This window comes from Xiphophorus maculatus, chromosome 22 (genome assembly GCF_002775205.1).
Source record: "Xiphophorus maculatus strain JP 163 A chromosome 22, X_maculatus-5.0-male, whole genome shotgun sequence".
NCBI lineage: Eukaryota > Metazoa > Chordata > Actinopteri > Cyprinodontiformes > Poeciliidae > Xiphophorus > Xiphophorus maculatus.
The window spans coordinates 7,538,052-7,564,327 of NC_036464.1; the positions used below are offsets into that span (position 1 = coordinate 7,538,052).

Sequence of the window (26,276 nt, forward strand, 5' to 3'; positions counted from 1 at the left end):
TTTTAATATGATTTGACATGATACACCAAGACAAAGAAGAAAGAAAATGATTCATGGTTTGGAATCGACCTCCTTTACTCTGATGCCCCTTAAATGGAATCGATTACAAACACTTGCCTTGTTATTTCTAAATAACAAGCAAGAGGCGAGAGTTTTTCAGAAGCCAAAATCTCAAAACAAACACGTCAGAGATAAAGTTGTGGAGATTTGGGTTGTAAAACAATATCTCAGTCTTTGAGCACAGAGCACTGTTCATCCATCATCTGGAAATATAGAGGGAATGACGAGGAGAGCATTAATCAAAGACGCAGCCAAGTAACTCTGAAGGAGCAGCAGAGTCCAAGGCTTAGGAGAATCTATTTGTTACGTACGCTGTGTCATATTTAATATATACAGCATTTATGTGGTTACTTTATTATGCTATAAAATGCCATGATATGCCTGGAAAATACATAATACTTCCCCCTTAACACCTTGTATTGGTCTATGACCCAAAAGTCCCAATAAAATGCATTGAAGTTTGAGGTATTATAAATTTTTCAAGGAATTGCAAGTCAAGTGTTGTTGGAAAAAGGGAATACAATAACTGCTTGTACTGCTGAGAGAGTCTTCAAGGCAGGTGCCGAGGTCAAGTCAGAGGTCAGCGGTGTGAGGAGTGAAAGCTCCTTTTAAGGGAAGAGGCAGATTTCCCCCTCTGCTCCCTGCAAATATTTTCTCTGCTGTTTGCCCTCTTAACTCCCCTTCTCCCCCCCGATACTGTCAGGAGCAAACCACCTCTGTTATTTCAATCAGTCAGCCCAACATTTGCTCTCCGAAACCCCAGCGACCATAAAGGAGTGGCAGGTTTCATCATCTGCTCGGCTGCTCCACCAGAAAACACTCCACACTTGTGGTGCCAAAGCTGCTCTGCTCCGTTCAGCTGTGACCTGTGAGACAACTGCTCCCTTCTGACGGGGGAAGGAGTGGAGTCTGGGGCTGAGTCCATCACTCCTGGACTGACTGAGCTGCCATGAGCCTCTGAAGCTCATCCTCCTCTTTGGTGTCTTTTCTTGACAACACAAGCAGCACAACACCTTGGGGCAAAGCTTGTTCATCAAAGTGGAGGTAAAGGAGAGGCAGCGTGGGAGTGTGTGCGGGTGATTCGGTTGAGGACATTACCTCATGGAGGATACACGGAGACTGAAGAGGTCTAACAGAGGTAACAGCCCTTGACTCCATTGCTCTCTGCCGCTTATCAGAGCAGCTTTTCTGCTCGGGTTCAAAGGGAAGTTTTGACAGCCAGGCTTTACAGCTCCCTGATCTGTCACTCCTGACAGAAAGAGAAAGAGAGAGAGAGAGAGAAGGAGAGGCAGAGTGACGAAGTGGTGACTTCATTTTTTCTCCTAACAAGCCCTTCTCTCTCCCCCTCCTTTTCCGAGCTTCCCTTTTCTCTTTTTTTTCCCTCCCAATACTTCAGCGCAGCACGCTCAGGCAGCATGCCAGTGTTCATCTTGCTGCGCTCCCTGGTTATCAGGCTCCTCAGCAGCAGACTGGCAGGCTCTCTGGCTCAGTTCCTCAGGAGAAGCCTCTCGACAGGCGCTGCCCACCTTGGCACGGCGTTGAGGCACATCTGGGACCGCGTTCGATCCCAGGAGTCAAAGGAAGCCGTCCTGGGCTGTGTCCTGTGCATTCTCAACATGCACAAGAAGGTGGAGAACTGATCTCACTCTCTCTTCACTTTCTGAGCAAGAGACTGGACAGCTGCTTAGGGGGACATAAGTGAGTTTTATATTTTTTTTTACCAGGATGTCTGAGAGTATTGTAAGGAAGGTGCAGCCCTTCACCATTGGAACCAGGCTCTCTGTTCCTTCTGTAACTAAATGCCAGGAGTTTCCACAGACTTATCTGCCCAGTGAGGCTCTGGATAATTGCGTTTTACAGCGCAACCTGAACTCGCTCTACCTCAGCAGATCCCAGGTCTGTGCACATGGCTCCCGTCTTGTTTTACCGACCGTCGACCAGGCAGCCCCCGTCAAAATCCAGCCGGAGCACGTGGCGGCGGAGGACCACCTCAACCAGAACATCGCCTCTCCCTCTGCCATCTCCAGATCCATCAAGAAGATCACCATCTCTGGAAGCAATGACCAATCAGACTCCAAGACAGCGCTGGGACCAGTCACATGCTCCACGTCTGGAAACAACAACAACAATAACAACATCAGCAGCAGCAGCAGCAGCAGCAGCAGCAGCAGCAGCAGCAGCAGCAGCAGCAGCACTCCAGATCAACATCTGCCAAGAATTGTGGAAGTTAGCTGCGAAAATAAACCCAACTCTCAATTTAAGGTACAAAAAACATTATCACTTCTTTTTATTGATATTTTATATATTCCAAAAGTATAATTTTAGTTGTAAAAAAATACATTTAAATTCATTTAAGTTCAATTAATGAGTTAATTTAATTTATTGTGAAAGCAAAAATAACAATCAGAGAATGTATTTTGTAAAAGCATAATAGATATTTATGTAAAATAAATTTTTTTCTGTACAACACAATAGTGAAAAATAACAATTTATTCAAATTGATAGGAAACATTTCTAAAAATTGTGGGCTAAAATAAATCTTAATTAAATAATTGTTTGCTAAATTAACACAATAATAATAATATAACTATAATAAGAAGAATGTTGATGATAATAATAGTAAAAAATATCAAACTAATAGCAACAATAACAAAATTATTATTATTATTGCTATTATTAATTTCTAAGAAAAGTAACAAACTGACCAACTAACAATATAAGACTACAGACAGTTTTATAGTACATAGTTATATTTATACTCATATAAAACACTTATGTTACATGAGTGTAACACAGTTTGTGTTTTATAGTCTATTGAAACATTTTACTGTTTATTTAAATCTGACTTTTAGGTTTTACTCAGCAAAGAGGGAAGTGATGTATTTCTGCCTGCACAGGAACAAACTTGGGAAAAACTAAATGGCGAGAAATCAGTCGAGGTATGATCCTGACTTGATGGCTATTTTTAAGTGAACACATGTTAGAAAAGCATTAATTTCCATTAACTGAGTGAAAAGCTGTAACAACAAATAAATTCTGGGCTCCCAAGTGATTATTTGTACCAAAGGAAAGTCACATTTTCAACAAATGTTTCTAAGTAAAATAAATAAAAAAATACAACAAAGACACACCAAACAATAAAAAGACCTTTAAAAAAAAAAGATGGCCATGGACTTTTTGTGCTTTTGCTAACCTGAAACATGTTACTAAATTAAAACTCAAAAATATAAACATTTAATCTCTGACCAAGTTGTAGTTTAATAACCATTAACATTTAGAAATGAAATGTTTGAAAACAGAGAATTTGGCCCATCGAAGTGGCGTTAAAGTGCATGTTAGGTATGAAGAGCTCAGCAGATCTGGAAGAGGCAGGGCTTACTGGAAAACATGAAGTCAGGGGAGATGTTAACAAAAGAAAAACCTCACTGAGGTGTTAAAATAACATGCCTCCTAAGCTCTGGCTTCATTTCTCTCTAATCTGACACATCACTTTGTTTTCTCTCAACAAAACTGGCTTGTTTTTCCTCCACCCATATGTTGTAAATTGCTTGTAGCAAAAATATTTTTGGTATAGTCACCTTCAAAGGTGAATACTTTACATGAAACTGACCCGGATCTGCTGGATCCTGCTTCCTTCTCGTGCCCAGATGTTTCCTGAGGGGAGAGGAGGAACGCCTCTCCGTTACTGTAACTGTGCCAGCCGCGCTCATTTCACTTTGGATGGTGCTGACAGTAGGGCTTTGTTAGGTGGGAACCTGGGAACAACCCAACACATGTTGTGATATCTTCAGGACCAAATGGATCCTAAACAGAGTTTGATGTGAGCGCAGAGGCGATTCTTAGCGTTGGTCAGCTTAGTTTACTGTGAACTGTGGACGACTTAAGACTGTGCTACTGGGAGCACCCAAACCTCATTAACTGGACTGCAAATATGTAATAAAAAACAACTTGGTTGGCATGCCATTTCCATCTAGGCACTCTTAAAACCCTTGGAAAAAAGATTCCTGGGCAGGGATCATGTTTGGGAGCAAATGTCCAAATAAGGTCGCCAGAGTAACAGCGTTGGGAAAACTTTTTATGTGTTGCAAATTGTACAGTCATCAACTCTTTTAAGATCATAAATTTCTTTTAAAAAGGAAACTCATTGACTGATTTAAAATTCCTTTAAATCTGTTTTTTTTTTAAACGGGAAAAAGTGAAAAGTTGCTGCTTCTTGATAAAGTTTGACAAGCTCAAAGGTGGCTCTAGGCTCTGATTTGTTCTATCAATTTGTACCTCTATTCAATAAATTTTTGCTTTCATTTCCTACCTGTAAACAAACCCTTTTGTATTAATAAACTTAAACCATGTCCTTAATTTTCCTTGTATTTAAGCATTTTTATCAATTAACAAACAACGTACGGTACACCACGTCCTACGAAGAAAGTCAGGAATAAAACAACCAAAACTGTAAGGAAATATGGAAGAAGAAAAATTAAATTAGCCATTTCTGAATGGTTGAATTGTCTCTGATTTCACTCTTGGTTGCCCCCTGCTGGCCTGGGGGTCTAATGCATGCCTTTATTTCAGAAGGTATAATTATAGGAAATTTAAATTTACTGGTGTAATTAGCCACATTTATTATTACTAGAGTAACAGCGGTATTTACTTGCCTTGGTTTTACCTTCTTCTGTGCGTTTTGTGGTCACACAGATTTCACCACCTGAGCTGCAGAAAAAAGAGTCTCAGAGGAGAGAAAGTCATCAGCAGGATGAAGAAGCGCTGGCAGCTGCTAAATCCCACAGTGAATGCTTCACTCAGCGAAACTCTCTCTTCAACAAAGAAGCACTGCAGGTAAAACAAGCAAAGCAAACACACAATATCAATGTTTATTGATATTAAAAGCTGTGTAAGGCGACTATATATGAATGAAACCCTTTTTAGTAGCTTATCGGGACTTTTAATCTCCTTTGAGGGAAAGAAAGCGCAGTAAATTCATCTCCAAGACATGAAGCAATGCTGCTGAGATGAAATCAGAAAGGAAGCTGCCTTCTGCGTGACCCTCTAGTGGGAACAAAATATGTACTGGTTCTTATTTTGTCTCAAGAACTGTGTGAGCTGTGTTCAGCAGGAGGAGGGAGGGGAAGCCGCCACAACCAATTATTTAGGGATGAGATCATTGTTTGGCTCCGTCTCTTCACGCCTATGGCTGAGAGAAACTCAGCCAAGCAGCGCAACTGGTTGTGTTATCTCATCGCAGCGTCCACTCCGGAGCACACACGCAGACGTTTTCATGGAGTGGAACAACAGAGCGACATTTTCTCCAGCAGCCGTGTTTGTCATCAGATCTCTGTCGAACAAAGTGATGCGCAGTAAACTCCCGAACACAGAAATTTCATTTCGGATGTGTCCGCTGAAAGAAACATGTGACATATGGCTGAGCTGAAAGTAGCTCCACATTGTTAACCTTAACAATCTCAGTAAAATAAAATAAAAAAAAGTATAGCTCTCTAATAATGTACTATATTTCGATAATTGATGTTTTTGCAAATGTTTTAGTGCTCCGCTGCTCTGAAAGTGGAAGTGAGATTTCCATTCAGAAACGTTTAAAGGCCCCTAAAGGTTCACGCTACGAGGGAAAAGCAGGTCGCCTAATGGAGAAACGTCTTTTTCTGCAGCTGCTCTGCAAAACATCTCGCCTTTCACCATTGCTGTTTCATGATAAAAAAAAAAAAAGTGGAGAAAAAAACTTAATCTCCCACTTTATTTCAAGCCAAGTTGTGTTCCTTTTTGAGAGGTGAAAAATGTATATGGTGATAGATGTTTTTAAGGGGTGAAGATTTAACTTATTGAAAGGGGATTTTTCTGTCCACTGCAACAAGCTTGCCAAACAAAGATCTCCAGGTTTCAACATTTTATTTCCTAAAACCACCCCATGAAAATTAAGTACTTTCCAAAGAGTTATTAAAACATGGAGATATAGAGATTATCTCGGCAGGTGGAGCTCGGATCTGGGAATGACGTCACACCTGATTTGAGGACTATAGGGATTTAGTGTTTGTGACTGCTCCCTACTGTTAACGATGCATTTCTCTCCAATCAATGCATTCAAAAATGTGAAAGCGCATGTTCACAAAGTGTGTTTTTGATTTAATGTAATACAACCCAACATAAAGAAAGATGAAACCATATAATCTTGCTAATTTCATGCTTTATATGAGTGGCAGTTTTGACCAAGAAATATGTTGCACAGCAATTAGCAAATCAACTTCAACCCCTTCATTTCAGATGTGCTGTAATCGTCAGACATGAGCTCAATCTGCAGTAAAAAATTAATGCAGCAGAAAGAAACAATGATCCACATGAATCAGAACACTGAAATTGTTTTTATGGCCATAAAAACTATTGCTTTTATGGCCTCATCTGTCTTGCTTTGTCCTGACTGTATTTTCACCAAGTTTAAAATTTAAGACTTTATTATTATTATAAGATGTGAGAGAAAGGGTCTAAGAAAACAATAGTTACATTGGTTTCGAGAGAGTTTGATGAATAAAATCTGCAAATACTTCAGACTTCTGTTAAAAATGCACATAATTTCCTACATTAATAGTTCAAACACCAAATGTATACATGTATACATGGCAAGGTATTTCAGCTGCAAGCTGCATTTTCTGTAGAATATTCTTGATTTACTATCCATGACTAGTTTTTCTGCAAATAACTTCCACAAGAAAATTCGCTAACTTGGGGAATCCAGTAATTCTAAACCGTTAATAGACTTGGGTTCATCAACCAACACAAATTTTGGCCCCATGTCGTTTTAATATTAATCTCCATTTGATATTTTTTAAGGATATCACTTCATATCAGTAAAAGCAACTATTGTCTGCCATTTCATCTCCATCGGCTGCAATAAAGTATTTGAGGAGGTTTGGAGATAAATAATGCTAAAAATACTTAAATCTAATGCAAAATAAGACCCCAGAAAAAATTATTTGAAGACATTTAATTTAAAGTAAAAATGTGTGTGAATCAACACACAGTTCCTACAAAATTTCCAGTGGCAGACTTCTCATTGTACCTGAAAGGTTTTGGGAAAAAAACAACCACAAACTACAAAAATACGAAATGGTGGATCGGGCCAAAATGGCCTTTCATCAGTCTTAGAAATATTTAGACTTACGAATCAGCCATACATGGCTGTTGTGTTGTGTACATATTAAGTGATGAAAGTTTTTGTGTAACACTATTATCTCCTTAACAGTTTCACAAATAATGCTACTGAGAATCTTCTTTTTGTATTTCAACATGTAAAACGGAGAGAAATAGATTTTTTACTAGCTTGTATTATGACTTGTAGTTAGCATAAGAACAATTATCAAATCCCATAGGTTTTCTAGTTTCTATACAGACCCTTTTCTTTTGAACTGTTGTCATTACGTTTTTAGACATCTAGTGGTGCAATATTGTATTGTCATATCATTTTTTGATTGGTAGAAACCAGGAAACATGTCACAAATGGAGACCAAAACATGTGGAGTAGTGTAACCATTTTCCAAAGTTTCATTCTGATTAAAGGCTTTTCAGAAGGATTTATTTCAGTGGTGATTATTTAAAGCTGACATTTTTGTTTCCATTTCTTGTGACTAGAACAAACCCTAATTGCACATTTTGATAAACAGATCATTGTTGTGGTGAGTGGACAGGAAGAAACAAGCGAATCATAGACTTCCTGCATGAGGTCATTATAATGCCATGGGAGCCATTGTGAGCAGATATGGGCAAGCCTATTGTGTGAAGCTGCTTTCCCTCTGTTTAACCCAGTAATATTTCTGCAGCTTGAGGGTGGGAGTGCTTCAGAAAGTTAATGACCCCCTTCTCTGGGGAAGAGTAACATCACTCTTTAAGCATGACCCAAAAGTGGCTCAATCATGTGTTCAGCCTTGATGTATTTTATAGATTTAGAAGTCGGGTTAAAGTTCTCTCCTTTTTTTTTACCCTAAACTTCTCTAGAAAATGTTTTGATGTGACGTTGTTATGACTTAGTTGTGGCTTTAGCCTTTATTTGACACTCTGCAGGATATGAGGTTCTTCTGATTTTATCGCTGTTATGGCTCATGTGGGATCATTCTGACAGGAGCAAGAATCTAGCCTGATTGGGTGGACTTTTTTGTGTGTTTCAGACTTATGTGGCTCATTGATTTCCATACCATGTTCTCTTTAAGAAAATAAACACGCTTCTTCAGATATTTCACATTTTGGCCACCTTGTTTGGCGGCCTTCTTACTTCATCCAAAGTGCTGACGGAAAAGGCAGCTTTTCAAGACAAAGCCTTATGCAACCGAGTCCGAGCTCCAGCCAAGACAAACCTCTGCTCCACATAGCATGACATTGGAGAATATGAGGCTGTTTTTCATGTTCCCAAACCATCATAACACTGTAGGGTAGAGTAAAAAACACACCACAGTCACTTAATAATGGGATATAATGATAAAAAGAAATGCTTCTCAAGTGTAAAGTGAAATTGAATCCCGGTGTAATGATAAATGAGCGACTACATGAGCTGTAATGAACATCTGAAACAGTTTGTGTCTTTTTTTGTGATGCAGGCAGAAGCGTGGATGAAAAGCAAACTCCAAGACCTGAAAGACGGATGTAATGTTCAGCATCGCCCCCTGCATGACTGGGAGGAAGCCTCACAGACGCTTCACAGAGACCTGAAAGACTTTGAAAACACCCTGATTCAGCTCAACCAGGTCACAAACCCGCTGCGCTCTCATGATTTAAGTATCAAATATGTAGATATATGTGGTGGTGATCTGATTAAATGTATTAAGATGGCATATATTAATGATTACATTTTGTCACATTACGTTCACAAACTTCATTGTACTTTATTAGGACTTTATCTCATAGACAGACACAAAATTGCACAATTAATAAGAGGAAGGAAAGTTCTTTGTTATACATAAAAACCTAAAAAACAGCATGTGTTTGTGTTCAGTTCTTTTTACTCTGGCAGGGCTAAATAAAAGCAGCTGCCATCAGAAGTCAGTCATAGCTGTATTTAATTTTCTATTTGTTTGCTTTATTTTCTCCCTCTCTTTTCCACTTCTTCCCCAAAACTATCTGTGACGCTAGGAGAAAAATAATTCAAATTAGAAAATGACTCTCATGATTAAAAGAAAAAGGTATATCCTAATACACATATTAAACATTTTTATTTTTGTTGCGACACCAATTGATTATGTTCTGTGTTTTTGAATGTATTCATTTTAATTACCTCCTGTTGGCTTGTTTTTTTTTTTTTTGGTTGGTTGGTTGTTTTTTTTTAAAAATGACATTGCTAAATGAAAGCAGTCGAAACCATTAAAGATGTACAGGAAGAACAACTGGTAGAGTTAACCGTGTCATTTACCTTCCAGTATTTGTCCAGCTGCCTCCAGCTCAAATAAACTGAGTCTTATTTCCCTAAAGCTGGGTGAACAGCTGATCTGCAAGTTGAACCCAACGTCCGACCTGGTGAAGAAGCAGCTCAGTCAGCTCAGGGAACAGTGGCAAACCCTGAAGCAGATGGCCGCAAATCAGACGCACGCTCTAGGTGGAGCCAGGAGCCTGCAGGAATTCAACAGGAAGGTGGACAAACTGGAAGCTTGGATTAAAGAGAAGGTAAGCAGCCATGTTTTCTAAAATTAAAATATTAATTTACTTATTCATTTGTTTACCTAGAAATTCACCCATTTCTTATCTTCTGAAATTGTTTGCAAGTTATCCAAAATAGAGTAAGAAAGCAGAATTATAACAAAAGCGCTTTGCTGTATATGGAGAGAAAATAGTCTTAAAATACTTGTGCATGTAATACTGGATTTGTAATCCATGTAAGCATCTTTGTGTGTAACTGGATTGTTGTATCTGTGAAACATGATTTGTAAACCGTAAAAGCAAAATCTGCATCAGACACGAGGGAGAGGAATGGATGATGAATCTGTGGGATTGTAATGAAAGAGGTTAATTGTGAAATCTATAAAACATTCATCCTCCACTTCATCATTCAACATTGTTTTTCAACTTCATTTTAAATGCAATATCCAGAGCTTAGTGGGGATGCGTTCAAATGTATCCTTTAGTTGATGCATTTGAACTATTCGTTTTCAAGAAGAAGTAATAATTTAACCTCAGTGATTTTGAGCCCACATGTTTTTTTAGATATCAACATTTCGCCAAATTTTCAAGTTGAAAATACAGATGAACCACAAAAAAAAAATATTTTTAGGGGGAGGGGGTTTAAAACACGTCCCATCTTTGCCTACTCGACAATAAACAATTTAATAAAACTAAAAAATGGTCTGATTCTAAAAACTGTTTCTCACATTTAATCAAAAGAAGGTTCTGTTCTCCATTGTCTTGGGCAAGAAGGTATCGGTGTCTCTTTTTTTGAAAACACTTGCTATATTTAGTCAAATTTGGATGTGCTCAAGTCTGTTTCTGGGTAAAGATCTGGTATATCTTAGGTCCTATGAAGTTTAAAGAGAAATAACTAAGAAAATTTGAATGTGTCAGTAAAAATACCACCTTAAAATATTTTGAAAAAGTGTCCGTTTGCATGTACTGTTGTTTCAAATTTGAACAAAATCCCTCCAGTGGCCGCTAATGAACTCCACGCTGCACTCTGGAGCCCCTTCTCTGAAGCTAATGTAACATCCATGCCTGTGGGATGACCGAATGCGAAGCTCTGACCAGAACTCTGTTTTATATCTTCCTTGTTGCATAAGTAATGCGGGTTTTTTTGTTTTTTTTTGCCACTGTGTGTCTGAAAATAAATGATTGTTGGGTTTCTTGCAAAAACCACTTCTATAAACAGTAACTTTCTGTGTGACAGAAGGAAGAGGAGCAGTCTCTGGTGAGTGTCCTGGGGGAAAATGTTGACAAAATGCAGCTCACCAGGAGAATTCTTGATCTCAAACAGGTCAGCCTTGTAAAAAAGGATTTAAAACAATGCATAACTTACACTGACAAAAGCTTTGTACCAGTTAAACAATGCATGCCCAGATGGTAGTAGCCTTATTTATCAGTGTCCCCTGTCTCATTGTAAACAGACCTTCAGGACATTCAGGAAGGGAAACTAAAGTCTCTGTCTGCTCTTTTTGCAACAGGATGAGCAGCTCCACAGAAACCTGCATGAAGAGATCAACAACTTGGCCCTGAAGCTGGAGAAACTGGGGAAGGCAGATGGCAAAAACATCACCATCAGGAAGAAACACATCAATAAAATGTATGCCGTGTGCTTTACGTGAAACGTAAATGCTTCATGTAATATCTTCAGGCTGAAACCACAACGCGTAATTGTTCTTCATGCAGGTGGCTGAAGGTCCAGTCCTACCTGAAAAACTACCATGAGAACCTTCAAGTCGCGCTGGAGATGTCGTCATTTTACCAGCAGGCTGATAATACTCTGGATGCTATAAACAACATGGTAAAGTGACAGAAAACCCAATACTAAATCATAATTATGTTCTGAGAGCTTCTTATTAACTGCACTCTGTTTTAGCAGATGTTACAAAAATTTGTATTGAGGCAGAATCAAAACCGAGATAAAAACAAATGTTTGTTTCAAGAATTTTTACTTGATTGAGGAGAAGCACTAGAGCAGTTTATCAAACTTCTAACAAAGGAAATTATCTTGCTTATATACAGTACACGTCTGTGCGCTTTGCACAGATGTAATGGGGATATTTTAGATTAGAGAACTAATGTCTCAGCGAGATCTAGAGAAACTCATCCATGCGTTTATCTGTTGTCGCATCGATTACTGCTACAGTATCTTCAGAGGTCTGCCTAAAAAAATCAATCAAACAGCTGCAGCTGGCGTTCTGATCAAAACCAGGAAGATAGAGCACATAACACCAGTTCTAAAGTCCCTACACTGGCTCCCTGTAGCTCAGAGAATAGACTTTAAAATACTGTTCATTTATAAATCACTGAACAGCTTAGCACCACAATACATTAAAGATCTGCTGTTGTCATAGCAACCTTCCAGACCCCTAAGGTCTATTGGTTCTGTTCTGCTCTGCATCCCCAGAACCAGAACCAAACATAGAGAAGCAGCATTCAGCTTCTATGCACCACAAATCTGGAACAAACATCCAGAAAACTGCAAAACAGCTGAAACACTGGCTTCCTTTATATCTAGACTAAAAACCCAGCAGTTTAAAGTTGCTTTTGAAACATAATCATGAATCATTAATCAATAATCTGATGACGGTAAAATGTAATGTTGTTGACTGTGTTTTATGACTTTGTATTTTTGTGTTTTTATAATGTAAAGCAGTTTGAAATGCCTTGTTGCTGAAAGGCGCTACACAAATAAAATTTGATTGATTGATTGATTGATTTTTCCAGCCCGGCAAAACCACCTAGAAACTTTGAGTCTCCATCTCCAACAAGAAATGAACTTATGAATTTAGTCTTTCTACATGCTATAAATCCTGCAATGTGTATGTTTCACATCATGTTATTCCGAAATCATACAAAGTTCTGGAAATATGAGGTCAATAAACAAGAATATAAGACAAAGCAGAAATAATGCCATCAATAAATGGAGCAAGTTTAAAAGCTAAATTCAAGATAAGTTAAAAAAAAATCATAATCCAACGAGTAAATATATGATGATAACTAACATATTTTCCCAACAGCGGAGAAGCATGTCTGCATCCAAAGACCTGGACACCTTTGGTGACAGAGAAATCCGCGACATTGCCGGTCAAATCATGGTAAGAACAGAGATTTTCCCATCCTGCATGCTGCTCCAGAAGCCGTCTCCGCCTAACCTGCAGGCCTGTGTTCGGTAGATGCTGGATGTCAGCGTGTCTCAGCTGCCCAAACTGCACCCCGGCCTGGCTGCCGGCGTCACAAAGAAGCAGGCCGAGGTGAAAGACTGCTGGGCGCTCCTCCAGACGGATCTAAGGTACGTCACCGGTGAGGATGAGGTGTGTTCCACACGTTGGGGTGAAAAACTGCAAATTTCTGTAATGATTTGGAAGATGGATCTACGTGACAGACAAATTACGTCAACTCTACTACACTGATTTGCTTTGTTCTCACCATTAAAACAATGACATCATCTCAGTCAGTCAATTTGCTGAATCTGAGATGAAAAAAACATTAACAAGAATATTTTGTAACTTTATGGAGTCATTATTTGTTTGTTTAATAGCACATAGTTTGTATCCAGACTGTTACATCACTGGGAGTTTTACCCTATCAGAAAAAAAATCTCCAACACGTAATAATGACTCTTTGTTTTGTTTTTCAGCGATGTCAGCTGGATTTTGTTACAGTTGTGCTGCATGTACAATAAGCTGATATTCTTTAGAAGTAGTAGCAGTTTGTCTTAGCGTTAGATAAATGAATCTGTTGTTTATAACAGAAGGAAACATTACAAGAAGTGTTATTTTATTCTGGAACAAAAAACGTGACATTGACAAAATGGACACTGATTGAAATTGCTTATGGAGGGAAAGGACATGCAAGTGAAGAGAAGGAAAAGAAGCAATATGAAAAGAAATAAAATGTAACTAAACAAGTGAAAAACAGAAGCAACTAGCTGAGCCTTAATTACAAATGTGCACAAAACTTTGACGTTATTCCCCTAAAATAAAAAATCCCCACAATTTCGCAATTGTAATGTTTCCATTAAATAAGAAACGCAATTCACATCACACGTGAGTAAATTTGTTCATGCAATAAGCCTTTAAAAGCATGAGCCTCCAACTACTTCCTGTCTTCTTCTTCTTTGTGGTTTGTGCCAGTGGCAACATCAAGTTGTCGATCATGTGACTCGTGTGATGTGAAAAAATGTTTTGCAAAATAAACCAGTGTTGATACTTCCAAAAAAATCCACCCTGTGCCAAAACCTTTTACTGTTGAAACTGTCGTATTTCCATTAAGCAGATTTATTTTCAAAATGTCAAATTGCTCAATTATGTGGCCAAAGGAAACAGCTACTGACAAGAAAGGGAACCAATCCAAAGGAATGTGAACAAAGGAAATAAAATGTGACAAATGTGAAGAAAGGGAGCAAATGAGTGTAAAAGAAATGAAGTAAAGGAAAATAACAAGTTACTTTTTATGAAAAAAAACAGATGTGTCCAGATTCCTGACATCCTGCCGTCCAAACATTTCTCAGACGCAGCCTCCCATGAGAGAAGCCTATCTATAGCTCCCAACTCTACATCATTTCAGCTGTTCTATCAGCTCTAGCTTTAACTATTTCAATGGAATAAAACAAACAGTGGTAGAAAACCTCAGAGCCTTAACTGGAGTTTAGCGCTGGTCTCTGAGGTCCAGCTGTCAGCACCAAAGTAACCTCCTGCTCCGCCTGCAGGAGCGACAGGACGACAAACTCCCTCTCCGGCTCCACTTTCACCAGGGAAGATGCTGACCTCCTGACTCCAGTGCGAGAAGCCCAATGCATCATGGGATCTGAGACACATGGGATCATGGGAAAAGAGGTGAAGGAGGAGCAGAACCGTCTGAAAGGCAGCAGAGTGAGTAGTGGCAGGAGATAAGATCTGTGGCTGCAGTAAATGACTCACTTTGTCTTTTTGTTTGGAAAATGCCGGATTTACAGCTTAGGCAAGGTTTTTCCAAAATAAAGTCCGACAAATGAGCCGGGCTGCGACTTCTGGTTTTGGCAACAAACACGCTGCTGGTTTTCCATCCCTTCCAGCAGCTTAATTGCACTTAAAAGCACCATGTGATGTTCCAGTTTAGAGCCATCCCTTCGTCATATACAGTCAGAACAGATTCTTCTTCTGGCTCTGAAACTCCTGCATGTTGGAGAGCACCATATAATTTTACTTGGTTTCTGCTAGCCTTATCCCTAATCTGACAAATAAAATCCAAGTCTGGGGTTGTCTCTAATGCTGCTGCTCTGTGAAAGTCATAGAAAGAGCTTTTAGGATGTTGTTTATCCTGGCACAGGATTTCTTTAAGTTTCCACTGAAAATATCAAGTTCTGTACGGTTAAACAGAGCGCCAGGGTAAATAAGTCTTTCTATTGAGCTCCAAATTCTATTTAAAGTCTACTATATATCCATTATGTCATAAATACAGTCATTTATTAACACCATATGAATAAAATGTCTGGGATTCACTGCTGGGTTGCTTTTTGAGCATGAGGTTTCTCGAAGCTTTATTGAACATGTGCGTGCTCCTACAGTAACCCAAGAACTGCTCATAAACCTACGAGGAAATACTGTTGGCTTCTTTTGAAAAAATAAGTATCGGAAAACGATGTGGTATGTCAAAAGCCAGTAATTATGCATATTTTTAGTCTTTTACGTTCATGATTTGAGCTACTTAGAAGAAAAGGAAAGAGACCATTTGGACAAAGTTAGCCAGAAGTGCGCTTCTAAAGTTTGGCAGATGTTTGTTTCATTTTGTCATGAGAGAAAACATCCAGTAGAAGGTGGAAGGATTGTTGATTTCAGTTTGGACATGTACTGATCCGACTGATCCGGCTCCAGTCTTTCCTTAACTGGGAGCTGGTATCTGCTGGGATGCACTATCCTATTTATGGAAGAGATTGAAAAAAAAACATTCTTAATAAAGCCCTGCATTGTCAAAATCTAAGGCCATCACTATAAACATGTACAAGTCGAGAGGTTTTTGAATTGTATGATTTTATTTTATTTACTTATCATCTATGACATATGTTCCTACGTAGTAGGGTTCCAATATGCAGACAGGAAAAATATGAAATTTGTGTTACGAGTATTGTACAGATCTGGATAAGTATGGAAAAATATTCGTTTACAGACTTTATTACCCATCACATTTAAAAAGAAATTGGATATATCTACCCATTATTCCATCTGTTTCTCTGTCTTTTCTTGTCCATCCATCCATCCATCCCTATTTATGCTTTTTACTAGGGTTCGGCATTTATCATTTATCATTTATCGAGATACATTACTTATAAAATTTTGATTTGTCATTGTCATGATAAATTCCAATAAATATTTAAAAATCCTTAAAACTGTCTGTATTGTTAAGATTGTTATTTTCTCAATTTTTTTTTATATCTTATCAATAAATATTAGTAGATTTAAAAATATGATTAAATCTAGTTACGGTGTGCATTTAAGTGATACAAACCAGACGTCTTTAAGTGACTGGTATCTTAAAGAAGCATATTACAAATGGGTATCTTTTGTGTTTGTTAGGCTATAATTGCTGCACTATTCAGTCACAGCTGTACAGTTACATAAAAAATAAGAAATAAATATTTCCTCTCATCACTTTTATCTATATCACGATAGTATAAAATATTGGGATACAACTTTAAGTCCATTTCGCTCATCCCTACTTTGCAGGTATTCTGTATGAAGTTACAATTTATTGTTAGCCCAGTATCAGTGTGTGCAGTAATCTGTATCTCAGAGGAACTGTTTGGAATATGATATTTCTTGGTTATGTTCATAATCCAAGTGTGAGGAATTCACACTTCAAGTGCCAACAAAATATCCAGCCTGCTGGATGGAGCTACAGATGCCCACACCTCACACAGATGGTGGTTTTAAAGATGCCAAAGGTCACAGAGATACAGAGGAGAGAGGAAAATGTAGATTTATCTAGCACGACTGAAATTGTCATCGCATGACTTTCTCTCACGGTTCAGCCCAAATATCCGTGACGTTTTTTCACGTAGATTGGTCTTTCTTGAAAGATTAATGGTAAACTGCCCCAGTCTTATCGTCTCTGTACCTATGAGAACATGACTCAGTCAGTAGTCCATACATCAGTGTCTTTGTGTTAGCGGTAGTTACGGCCTCTTGTTTCTGGAGGTAAACATGGCTATCGTCTGTTTCTCCGACTAATTGCGGCCAGATGCTGCGGCTGCAGACCAGATGGGCTCAGCGTTAAATGATAGTTCTTGGCTGACATCACCTCGGAGCGCAGGACGGTTAGACACTCCGAGGTGGAAAGGATCAGCAGAAAACAGATAAGAAACATTACAGAGAGAGGAAATGCTGAGCTATAATGAGACATGATTAGGTTTACTGTTACATATCAGTATTACTACTACAACGATACAAATCACTTAGCAGATAATCACTTGTTTTTCAGCAGAAGCCACTACGAACAAGGAGAGAAGCAACCATGTTGCTTTGAGAAACTAACAGTTAATATCAAATAAATGTAATAATTTACATTACTAAATGTAAATTAATACATTTAATTCAAAGAAATGGCCTGATGACATCCTGCAGTGAGATTCAGGCAGATAGTTTACTAAAATATATTGTATTATGTAAAATAACTACATCTAAAATAATTTTTGGTCTTATTTTGCTCTGAATAAATCTTTCTATAAGCATATTTGGAAAATTACAATTGAATATTTAATACAATTTAATATTTGTACATTACAGCATAATTAGCTTTGATTGAAAAAACAAAATAGGATGATTAAAATAGTTTAAAAATTCCACATTATTCAAAAACCTTATATGAAAAAGTTTTAAATTTCGAGCACAAAGACAGTTTACTAACATAAATCTGTGAACATGATGAAAAATATAACAAATAAATAATAAGAAAAAGTTATTAATCTGTTTTGAAATATTTGTTTTTAGAACACACTGTAAAGAAAGGCAATGATGGCGACCAACAATGTTCACTGAAGGTGCATTAAACAGGAACAAATCATGAATTTAAGTCTCAATTTGTTTGGTTTATGAGATTAAATTATCAATATATTCTGAAAAAGATATTTAGACAAAATAGTTGCAGTTTAGGTCTTATTTATACAATAAGAAATTTGCATCTTGAAATCAAGAAAAAGTGATGTGGCTAATAAAATGACTTACCAATGTATTTCAAAAATGATTTGTCTATTTTATCTGATAACATTGGAGCTCATGAGAGAAGTAAAAATCTGCAATCCATTTTAAAATAATTTAGTTAATTTAAAAACTAAATTTAGTTTTATATTATATTGTTATAATATATATTGTTCATGCAAGAATTTAAAAATAAGCTCAGGCCCAGACTTCCCAACCAAATAAAAATTATTCTAGAATTAGAAGTGCATTTTACTTTATTTCTTCAGTAATCAATATTAGCCATAAAAAATAGATATTTAAATATGATAGCCAGTGTTAAATGTACAAATAATTTAAAATTGCTACAATTGCTTAAAATAAAGACAATAAGAGGCAGTTTGATGGATTGGTTCTTATTGCCGTCAATCACAGAAATAAGGTTCTGGGCTCAAAATGAGGAATTAACTCCAAAGTAATAAACCACATCCTTGTTTCAACAGAACTGACTAAAAGTGAAAGGAAGCATATTTGTTTAAGTCAAAATTGCTCCCAGAACACTTCGTAAAAATGTTAGATTCTTAGTTTTAGGTTTTCTTCTGCTCCAACAATAAGTCAGCTCTGAACTAGACAAACATGGAGGTCTCATTAAAAAGCCCAGTGGAGATCCCTGGTCAACCTAAACACACAGAGATGGCTGTAAAAGTGGTTCAGTGGCTGGTGATGTCTTCCTGCATGTAGAGGCTTTAACCACGGCATTGACCTTGTTAAAAACCCGCCTGCACAGCTGTAACAGTGAACAGTTATGGAAATCACTTAATGCTGAATAAACACAGCTGCTTTAAGAATAACAATCGGTTTCATCTACAATGTCTCTTTTACGTCACCACAGCAGTACAGCACATGTTTGCTAATTTGGTTTCATTCATAATATAATTTCATGCAGAAATGGCAAACAGGAGCCCTGCAAAGGATAGAGATGGAAGTTAATAAATATCAATAGAGCAACAATTACTTCTTGATGTACTGTTTGTGAGATTTATTTTCCTGCACAGCCTTCTGCAACGTTATGAAATTTACTTTAGCAGTTAGAAACACTTCTCTGAAACTGGAAGAGAATATAATATTCCTGCTTTGTGAGTTTGTTGAAGCCTTTAGTAATTATTTAGCAGCCATGAAAAAGTCATTTCCCCCTACTTTTTTACATTTTAATCACACTTAATCTTCCAGGTCATCAAAGAAATGTTACTGTCAGATAAAGATAACCCCAGTAAACACAAAATTTTGTTTACATGTTGTGATCTCATTAATGAAAGGGGAATATTTATACAAACAACTGGTCAACAACTATATGGATTTTGTTTTAGTTTGTTTTATTTGGAAATGAGTTTTTGCATCTCAGTGGAGGAAATCTGATCCACTCTTGTTTGCAGAATTATGTTGATTCAGCTAGATTGGAGGCTTTTGGGGCATCAGCATGTAGATCTTTGGAACCAGACTTTGACTATGTCACTTCAAAACGTTTTTAAACATTCAAAGATGGACTTCCCAAATGTGTTTGCCCAAACATTCTCCCTCAGAAATTTGTTGTAGAGAGCAGAATTTATTGCTCCGGTTCTTAAATGTTCTTCTGAAATATATTTAGTCTTATACTAAATGGAACGGGACAAACACTTTCCAAAAGGTTTCACTTTTGTCTCATCAGTCCACAGAACATCATCGTAAAAGTCGAGGATCATCAGGATGTTTTAGATAAATGCGTCATGTTCCTTACGCAATAGGAAAAGCTTCGTCATTGTTCTATGATTCCTACCTAAGAGGATAATGACTCTCACTGTGGGCCCAAAGCCCTGGAAGGGTTTTATAACCCTTTTCAGACTGATAGAGATGTAAATGATTTTTTCTCATGAATTTTTTTAATCAGGTTTTGCTTTTTGACATTTTCTGGTTACAGAAAGTTTGACTCTTTTGTCCTCAGAGTATCGCTGGTGGCCACAGCCAAACTCAGAGCAGCCAACAAGACGACCAACAATCAGTGAACCACAGTTCTTCACCACAGGGAAATGACTCACTCAGTGTAAACGAAGCCATCAGCAGACATGAACTAAGGTGACTGTTGTGCTTGACTTCTCTCTTGATGACACAAGGAAATGTCTTTATGTGAAGTTAACCATAAGTGGAGTCACGTATCTGTTTTCTTTGCAGCAGAAAGTCAAGAGTGGAGCCCAGGCTTCCCGCCGGCCACCGAGGCCACCCACAGCTTCACCTGCAGCTCCAGAAGTTCACTCTGTCTGCTGACAAGGTGATCAGATTTCTCTCAGATGCAGCTAAAAATGTATTTCTGCAACTGCCTTCATACAAATCCCAACACTAAATAATTACTGCTTCTACGCATCAGAGGTGATTGCACAGTGTTTTGATTAGTTGTCATGCATGCATAAAATAAGACTGTTGATTTAGAAAGTGCTCTAATCTTGGATTCTTGCCACAGCTAATATTTATTTTGCTCACTGGAAATATGAAATATATCTAAACTGATTGGTTGACAACCAATTACAGCGAAACATAATTATCAGACAGCTAGAATAAAATCTCACAAAAAATGTAGAACTAAGAAACACCAGAGACAAATGTAAGCAGCAAAGAAACAGCAAATTTTCACCATAAGACAAATAAATAATGTTAGGAAAATAATTTACTAAAAAAATAATGCTGAAAACAAGATTAAAAGACAAATAACATTTAAGACATTAAGATGATCATAATAAAATAAGACAACTTTAAATAAAAAAAAGTTGTAATAAATGAATGACTCATCACAATAACTTATACTTTTAAGAATTAACAGATGGCCTTTCTTAGAATATCTGAAGCAGACCAGATAGATATATTGGATTAAAGCCATTAATACTTTTCATAAACAATAAAAGCACCTTAAAATAAGTTCTAATACATGTTGTCATAATCTGGTTTGCAAAAACCCAAACGTATAGACTGACAGTCATGAAAGTGTTCAGATTTCTTAATGACAAATAAAGACAACTTAAAGGGGAATCACAGGGAGAGAGGGACATGCAGTAGAGAATAACAGGGGGATTCAGATCAGCAAAACAGGGAAAGAACTGTAAACACAAAGAAAACTGAGCTAGACACAGAGGAGAGACAAACCAAACCGGGAAAGATGAACACGAATGTAACAAAAAACCTAAAATGCACAGAAAGAAGAAGACAAGAAGTAAAAAACTTCCTTATAGGAATAAATATAAATTGCCAGAGTCAGATGACAATAATAAAGACAGAGGAAGCGGCAATACTTTTCAAACATAAACAATAGAAGAAAACCAATTCCCGGTGTCTGATAATTGAAGTAGCCAATGCAGAGCTCCATGTTAGTCATTTCCAACACTAAACCCATCAGTAGGAAGCTTTAATGACATCACTGGGCAAAACGCAAGGTACACTGTGGAAAGGTCACTAGTCCATCAAAGAGCCACACAACTCACATCTAAGGGCAAATTAGAGTCATGTTTTTGGAACATAGGAGAAAGCCAGAGTGGTATAAAAGTGAAAAAGACAAAAAAAATAAAAAATCATAATAACTATGTCTTCTGTTGTTTTGGTAGCCAAGTTACAGGTTGTGTGTGTACTTGTCTTTTTCTTTTTTTTTACACCATCCAACCCTCTTCTCTCTGTTTTCCTCCTCAGACTTTGTCCTGGCTGAAAGACAACGTTTCCGTGGCAACACAGGTGTGTTCGATGGCGAGCTCCGAGGGACTGGAGGCCGCCAGAAGGTGTCAACAGGCCCTCGAACAAGAAATCCTCAACAACAGAGCCAGGATAGAAGTGGTCAAAAGGGTAAACGGAGGCATTTTAACGCCCGAGCAGCCGCTGAATGGAAATGTGCAGAGTCTTTGCAGATCTTTAGTTGACATTCTGACATCTCGTGTGAGAAGATTTCTGAGTTATCACCTGCACTCATGTGTTGAAAACGCCTTCAACAGGAGGGTCACGGGCTGGTCCGTGCACAGCACCCAGGCAGTGCGAGGATTGAGGAGTTCCTCAGCCAGCTGGAAGTCCTGTGGGAAGAACTGAGGAGGAGGCACCAGAGGAATGCTGTGTTTCTGCAGGCCTCTGAGAAACTGGGCTTCAGAGTGAGATTCATTTTTTAATAATCCTTGAACAGATTGTTCTCTGAGGTCATGCTGTTCTAGGAAGATTTACCGTCAGGACAGATTATTCTGGATCGGTTCTACCACTGTTTGGTGCTGATTCAGAGAAGTATGATAACAACTAGGGATCCAAGTTATGATCTAAGATTAATGAGTTAGTCTAAAGTTGATTCAGATTATCAGTCAACTAAATTAATTGATAAGTGAACATTTTCTTAATCTTCTTTTAAATTTTAACATCATTTTGTTTCAACTGTTGGTTTCTCACATTTATTAAACTGATATATTTATAAAATATAACAAAACATGAACCTCTTAGGCTGCTGAATGAAAAAATAAAAGTTGAAAAGAATAATGTAGATCGGCTGAAATAGCGCTATAAGTTATATTGCTAACCCAAGAAGCTTATCGGGTGTTTATATGTTAAAACAGAACTGCATAAAGTGCATTTTCCATCCCAAACTGGATTCATTTTTGGACTGTTTCTCTTTCCCGTTCCGGTATGGCCGCCATCTTTATCCCTGTATCAAATGACTCTGTTTAAGTATGATTAGTGCCGAAGTACAACAATTAAACAAGGTCTCAGCAGACATTATTAATGAATCAATTGGAACTAATTTTATTTTAATAAACATTTATCAACAATTAGTCGGAATTCAATTAATTGTTCGCATTCCTATTTATAAAGTACATTTTTCAATGTACTTGAAAAATGTACAAGTACATTGTAAAGTACATTGAAAAATTACACATTGAAAAATTATACTTGATGCTTGAACTTTTTTCAGATTTTGTGAGGTTCCAACCATAAACCTGCATGTTTTCATTAAGATTCAGCACAAGTGTATAAATTGAAACATCGGTTTCAGACTTCCTTAGAAAATAAATCTGAAAAGTGTGGCATACATCTGTATCCAGCCCCCATCCTCTTGAGCCAATACTTTGTAGCATTTACCAGTAATGCAAATCTTGTCTGAAATTTTTAACAGTTCTTCTCTGCAAAATATCTTGAGCTGAATGGAGACCATCTTTAAACATCGATTCTCCATTGGATTTAAATCTGAACTTTGACTGGACCATTCTGAACTCACGCTTCATTCTGACTCTTTCCATTGTAGTTCTGGGGCGCATTACACGTTTCTGGGCCCCAGTTTTTAGTCTGTTAGAGCTTCTAACAGGTTTTCTTCAAGTACAGTATTGCCCTCTGTTAAGCTCTATTCATCTTTTCTATATCTTAATTAAAGGTTACATGTAAGTTTGCTTTATTGCAGACGTCCTAAGATTTTTGCACTAGAAAATAGACAAAAATTACTTGGTGAGATTTTGCAGCTCTGGTTGTTTGCTCACTAATGTTCTCTAAACCTCTGAGGCTTCCACAGGACAGCTGCTTGGATAAATTAAATTAAATTACACACTAATGGACTCTTTTTAACTCAGTAATTTGTGATTTTATTTAAGGGCAGGAAATTAAAGGGGACTGAAACAAACGAATGGCACACTTTTCACATTTTAATTTGTGTACAATGTTTTACAACCATTATATTTTCTGTATTTCTTCACAATTATGCAGCACTTTGTGTTGCCATAAAATCCCAACAACGTACACTGAGGTTTGTGGGTGAAACGTAATAAAATGGAATATAGTTAGAGAGATATAAATACTTTAATTTGATTATGGGTTAAATCTAATTTAGAGCTTTGCTTCAAATAAGAAGCCTGTTATTATAAAACATATAATTACTGATGCTGTTGCGTTCTTCTTTCAACTCTGACTTATTTTTATTTCATTGTGCACTAAATCTTTTAAATGTTTAAGAAAGAAAGCCTCTCCATCTTGACAAATACTATTCTGCACACATTTTCAACATTTCCTCTGCTTCTGTTCGGCTAAGGTTGTGAAAGTGCTCCAAGCCCTCGGCAGCCTGGAGGCCTGGCTGGAGTCCGTGGAGCTTTCCATGAAGGCGTCCGCCATCGCCGGCGACCCCGAAACCATGAGCCGGGCCGAGAGGGAGAGCTGCCTGCTGGAGAAAGAGGTGGCAGCTCGCAGCGTGGAGCTCAGCGCTCTGAGGCAGGAGGTGGACCGCCTTCATGGCCATAGTCACCCCCACACATGGGGATTGGCAGCGCGCATGGAGGAGTTGGAGAGAAAGTAAGTGGGGTCGAGGTTAGCTGCCGGCATTTGTCATCATGGAAGATTCATGTTATGGATTTTAACCCATCAGGGATGAATGATGCTGGCAGTTTCTGCCAGTCACCGAAAATACAGTATGTCAGCGTTTCCAAGACATCACAGGTTTGTGTTTGCCATGTTTGTAATTCAACATGGAAGGATTTATTCATAAAACTCCCAGTTTAAACGCAAGACAAATAATGTTGCCCTGTAGACCAAATAAGAAAATATAACTACCCACAGATCTCATAACCTGAAACTTTATCCAGATTGGCAAAAAATAAAAAACTCCCCATGCTCTCATTAATTGTGTATCGAGTAGCATGTTGGAAGATCTGCTCCATAACTTCAGCTTGTTCTTCTGAGTTAACCACTTAGTTTGTGACAGGTTGCCTTACTCTTTGGCATTAGTTTGAAGAACAGCCTGTCATGTAGGCTCACAGTATAACCTAACGATGTTGACAGGCTTTCTGGAAGTACCTGTGTCTATAAACAGAAGGTCAGACTCTGGAAAAAAAGTGCACCAGCCTGAGCAAAGAAAATGAAAGCATGGAAATGTCTCAGTTTAGGTGTTTCCAGGGTGGTGGTGTTGGATCAGGCAGAGATTACCGCTTGTTTAGTCCAAGAGACCAACGGTGCAGATACAGGATTATCCTTATCTGTACCTCCCATCCAGCTGTGTAAAAGCTGTAAAACAAATTTTTCTTTTTTATTGCAGTGGGATAATCTTCCTCTAAAATATTTAGAAAGGCCCTACAATCATTGCAAAGCAAAAGCAACTGAACCATTTTTTAAATTCATACATATTTTTTTAATTGATCAAGCTATTCAGTAACTTTTAGTTTAGAATGAGATACAGACGCTTCTGTTAAAAATGATAAAAACAAGAGAACATGCCCATCATTAAATAACCCAAATGTGTATCGATTCTTAAAAACGAGCAATTGGCACACAAAGATAAAAAACTGGCCATCATCCAAGGCTCATCTTCTCACCATGGCAGTGAGGAAGATGTTAAATGAAAGAAAACATAGAAAATAAAGTTTTAGTTTTACCTTAAGAGCAACAGTGTCATACTGTCGTCCGATAATTGTAGTATAAGTGTTATTCTGTGCTTTACAGCTGTGCAAGGCTAAGCTACTGCAATAAAAGAAAAGTGTGAAGCATTCTTCAGAGACACTAAGCAGCTGTGGAACACCTGGGCTGATGTCATTATTTAATGCTAAAAGAAAGAGATTTAAGGCTAATTTATTCTAGAGAAAGCAAATCCCTTCATCATAGCACATGCAAGCTTTGTGCTGTAAGGTACTGCATATGCTCACATGATATACTGATAAAATAAGCAGTGCTGGAGCCTTGAAACAATCATCATGTGAGCTGACCTCTGTGTCTTTTATGTGGTTCTTCTGAACGTCGATGAGCGCATAGGAGCAGCTTGTTGGTGAAACCATGTTGGTGCGTTTGTGTTGCACAGGTATCAGTGTGTGCTCAGTGCCCTGGTCCTACAGAGCTCAAAGCTGCAGGACACACGCATGCTGACTGAGTTTCTGGAGCATTTGGAGCTGGACGAGAGCCAAGAGCTCATCGGAGGACAATATAATCTTGATCAGGTATTACACATCGAAAATGATCACATTATCTTGAGTAATATTCACGTTATTAAACATCTCCATTTTTAATGTGTCCAACAGCCTCTACATAATGACATTTCCTCAGTCCCTACGTTACTTGGGCTCCAAAGCAGCGGTGTTGGAGACAATCAGATAGAAACTATGGGTGACCCTGTGGAAGAACTGCAGGAGGCGGTGGAGATGCTGAACGACACTGTGAGGGAAAGAGGTCGATCACAAAGCCACGATCACGCCATCCAGGAACTGCTCAGCAAGGTTAGACGAGGAGTGGTGCTTAAACTGAGGAGCTACATTTAAAGTTTATGTTTTAAGAGGTTTAAATACTGTTGATTAGATCTAGATTAGAACTATAAAATTTGTATATAGGATTTTATGTTACAGGAAAAACACAAATTAGAGTAATCGCAAACTGGAAAGAAGGCATTTTTTGAAACAGAAATAA

The 26,276-nt window shown here is 37.9% G+C and overlaps 1 protein-coding gene across 5 annotated transcripts in view; it reads left to right on the forward strand.

The window, feature by feature from the left end:
• The first annotated feature begins 946 nt into the window (after positions 1 to 946).
• LOC111606590 overlaps positions 947 to 26,276 on the forward strand; it is a 42,188-nt gene continuing 16,858 nt past the window's right edge. Inside the window, exons 1-18 of one of the 5 annotated variants that reach the window (XM_023327500.1) lie at positions 947 to 1,198; positions 1,457 to 2,322; positions 4,753 to 4,893; positions 8,649 to 8,795; positions 9,517 to 9,708; positions 10,919 to 11,005; positions 11,193 to 11,311; positions 11,398 to 11,512; positions 12,732 to 12,809; positions 12,888 to 13,003; positions 14,423 to 14,585; positions 19,843 to 19,973; positions 20,070 to 20,166; positions 21,570 to 21,719; positions 21,866 to 22,015; positions 23,926 to 24,182; positions 25,678 to 25,813; positions 25,895 to 26,089. In XM_023327500.1, the coding sequence (XP_023183268.1) occupies positions 1,786 to 2,322; positions 4,753 to 4,893; positions 8,649 to 8,795; positions 9,517 to 9,708; positions 10,919 to 11,005; positions 11,193 to 11,311; positions 11,398 to 11,512; positions 12,732 to 12,809; positions 12,888 to 13,003; positions 14,423 to 14,585; positions 19,843 to 19,973; positions 20,070 to 20,166; positions 21,570 to 21,719; positions 21,866 to 22,015; positions 23,926 to 24,182; positions 25,678 to 25,813; positions 25,895 to 26,089 (2,811 nt within the window). In that variant the 5' untranslated portion in view covers positions 947 to 1,198; positions 1,457 to 1,785. Of the gene's footprint in view, positions 2,323 to 4,752; positions 4,894 to 8,648; positions 8,796 to 9,516; positions 9,709 to 10,918; positions 11,006 to 11,192; positions 11,312 to 11,397; positions 11,513 to 12,731; positions 12,810 to 12,887; positions 13,004 to 14,422; positions 14,586 to 19,842; positions 19,974 to 20,069; positions 20,167 to 21,569; positions 21,720 to 21,865; positions 22,016 to 23,925; positions 24,183 to 25,677; positions 25,814 to 25,894; positions 26,090 to 26,276 lie in introns of all 5 variants that reach the window. The other 4 variants (XM_023327503.1, XM_023327501.1, XM_023327502.1 and 1 more) reach the window with 4 other exon arrangements.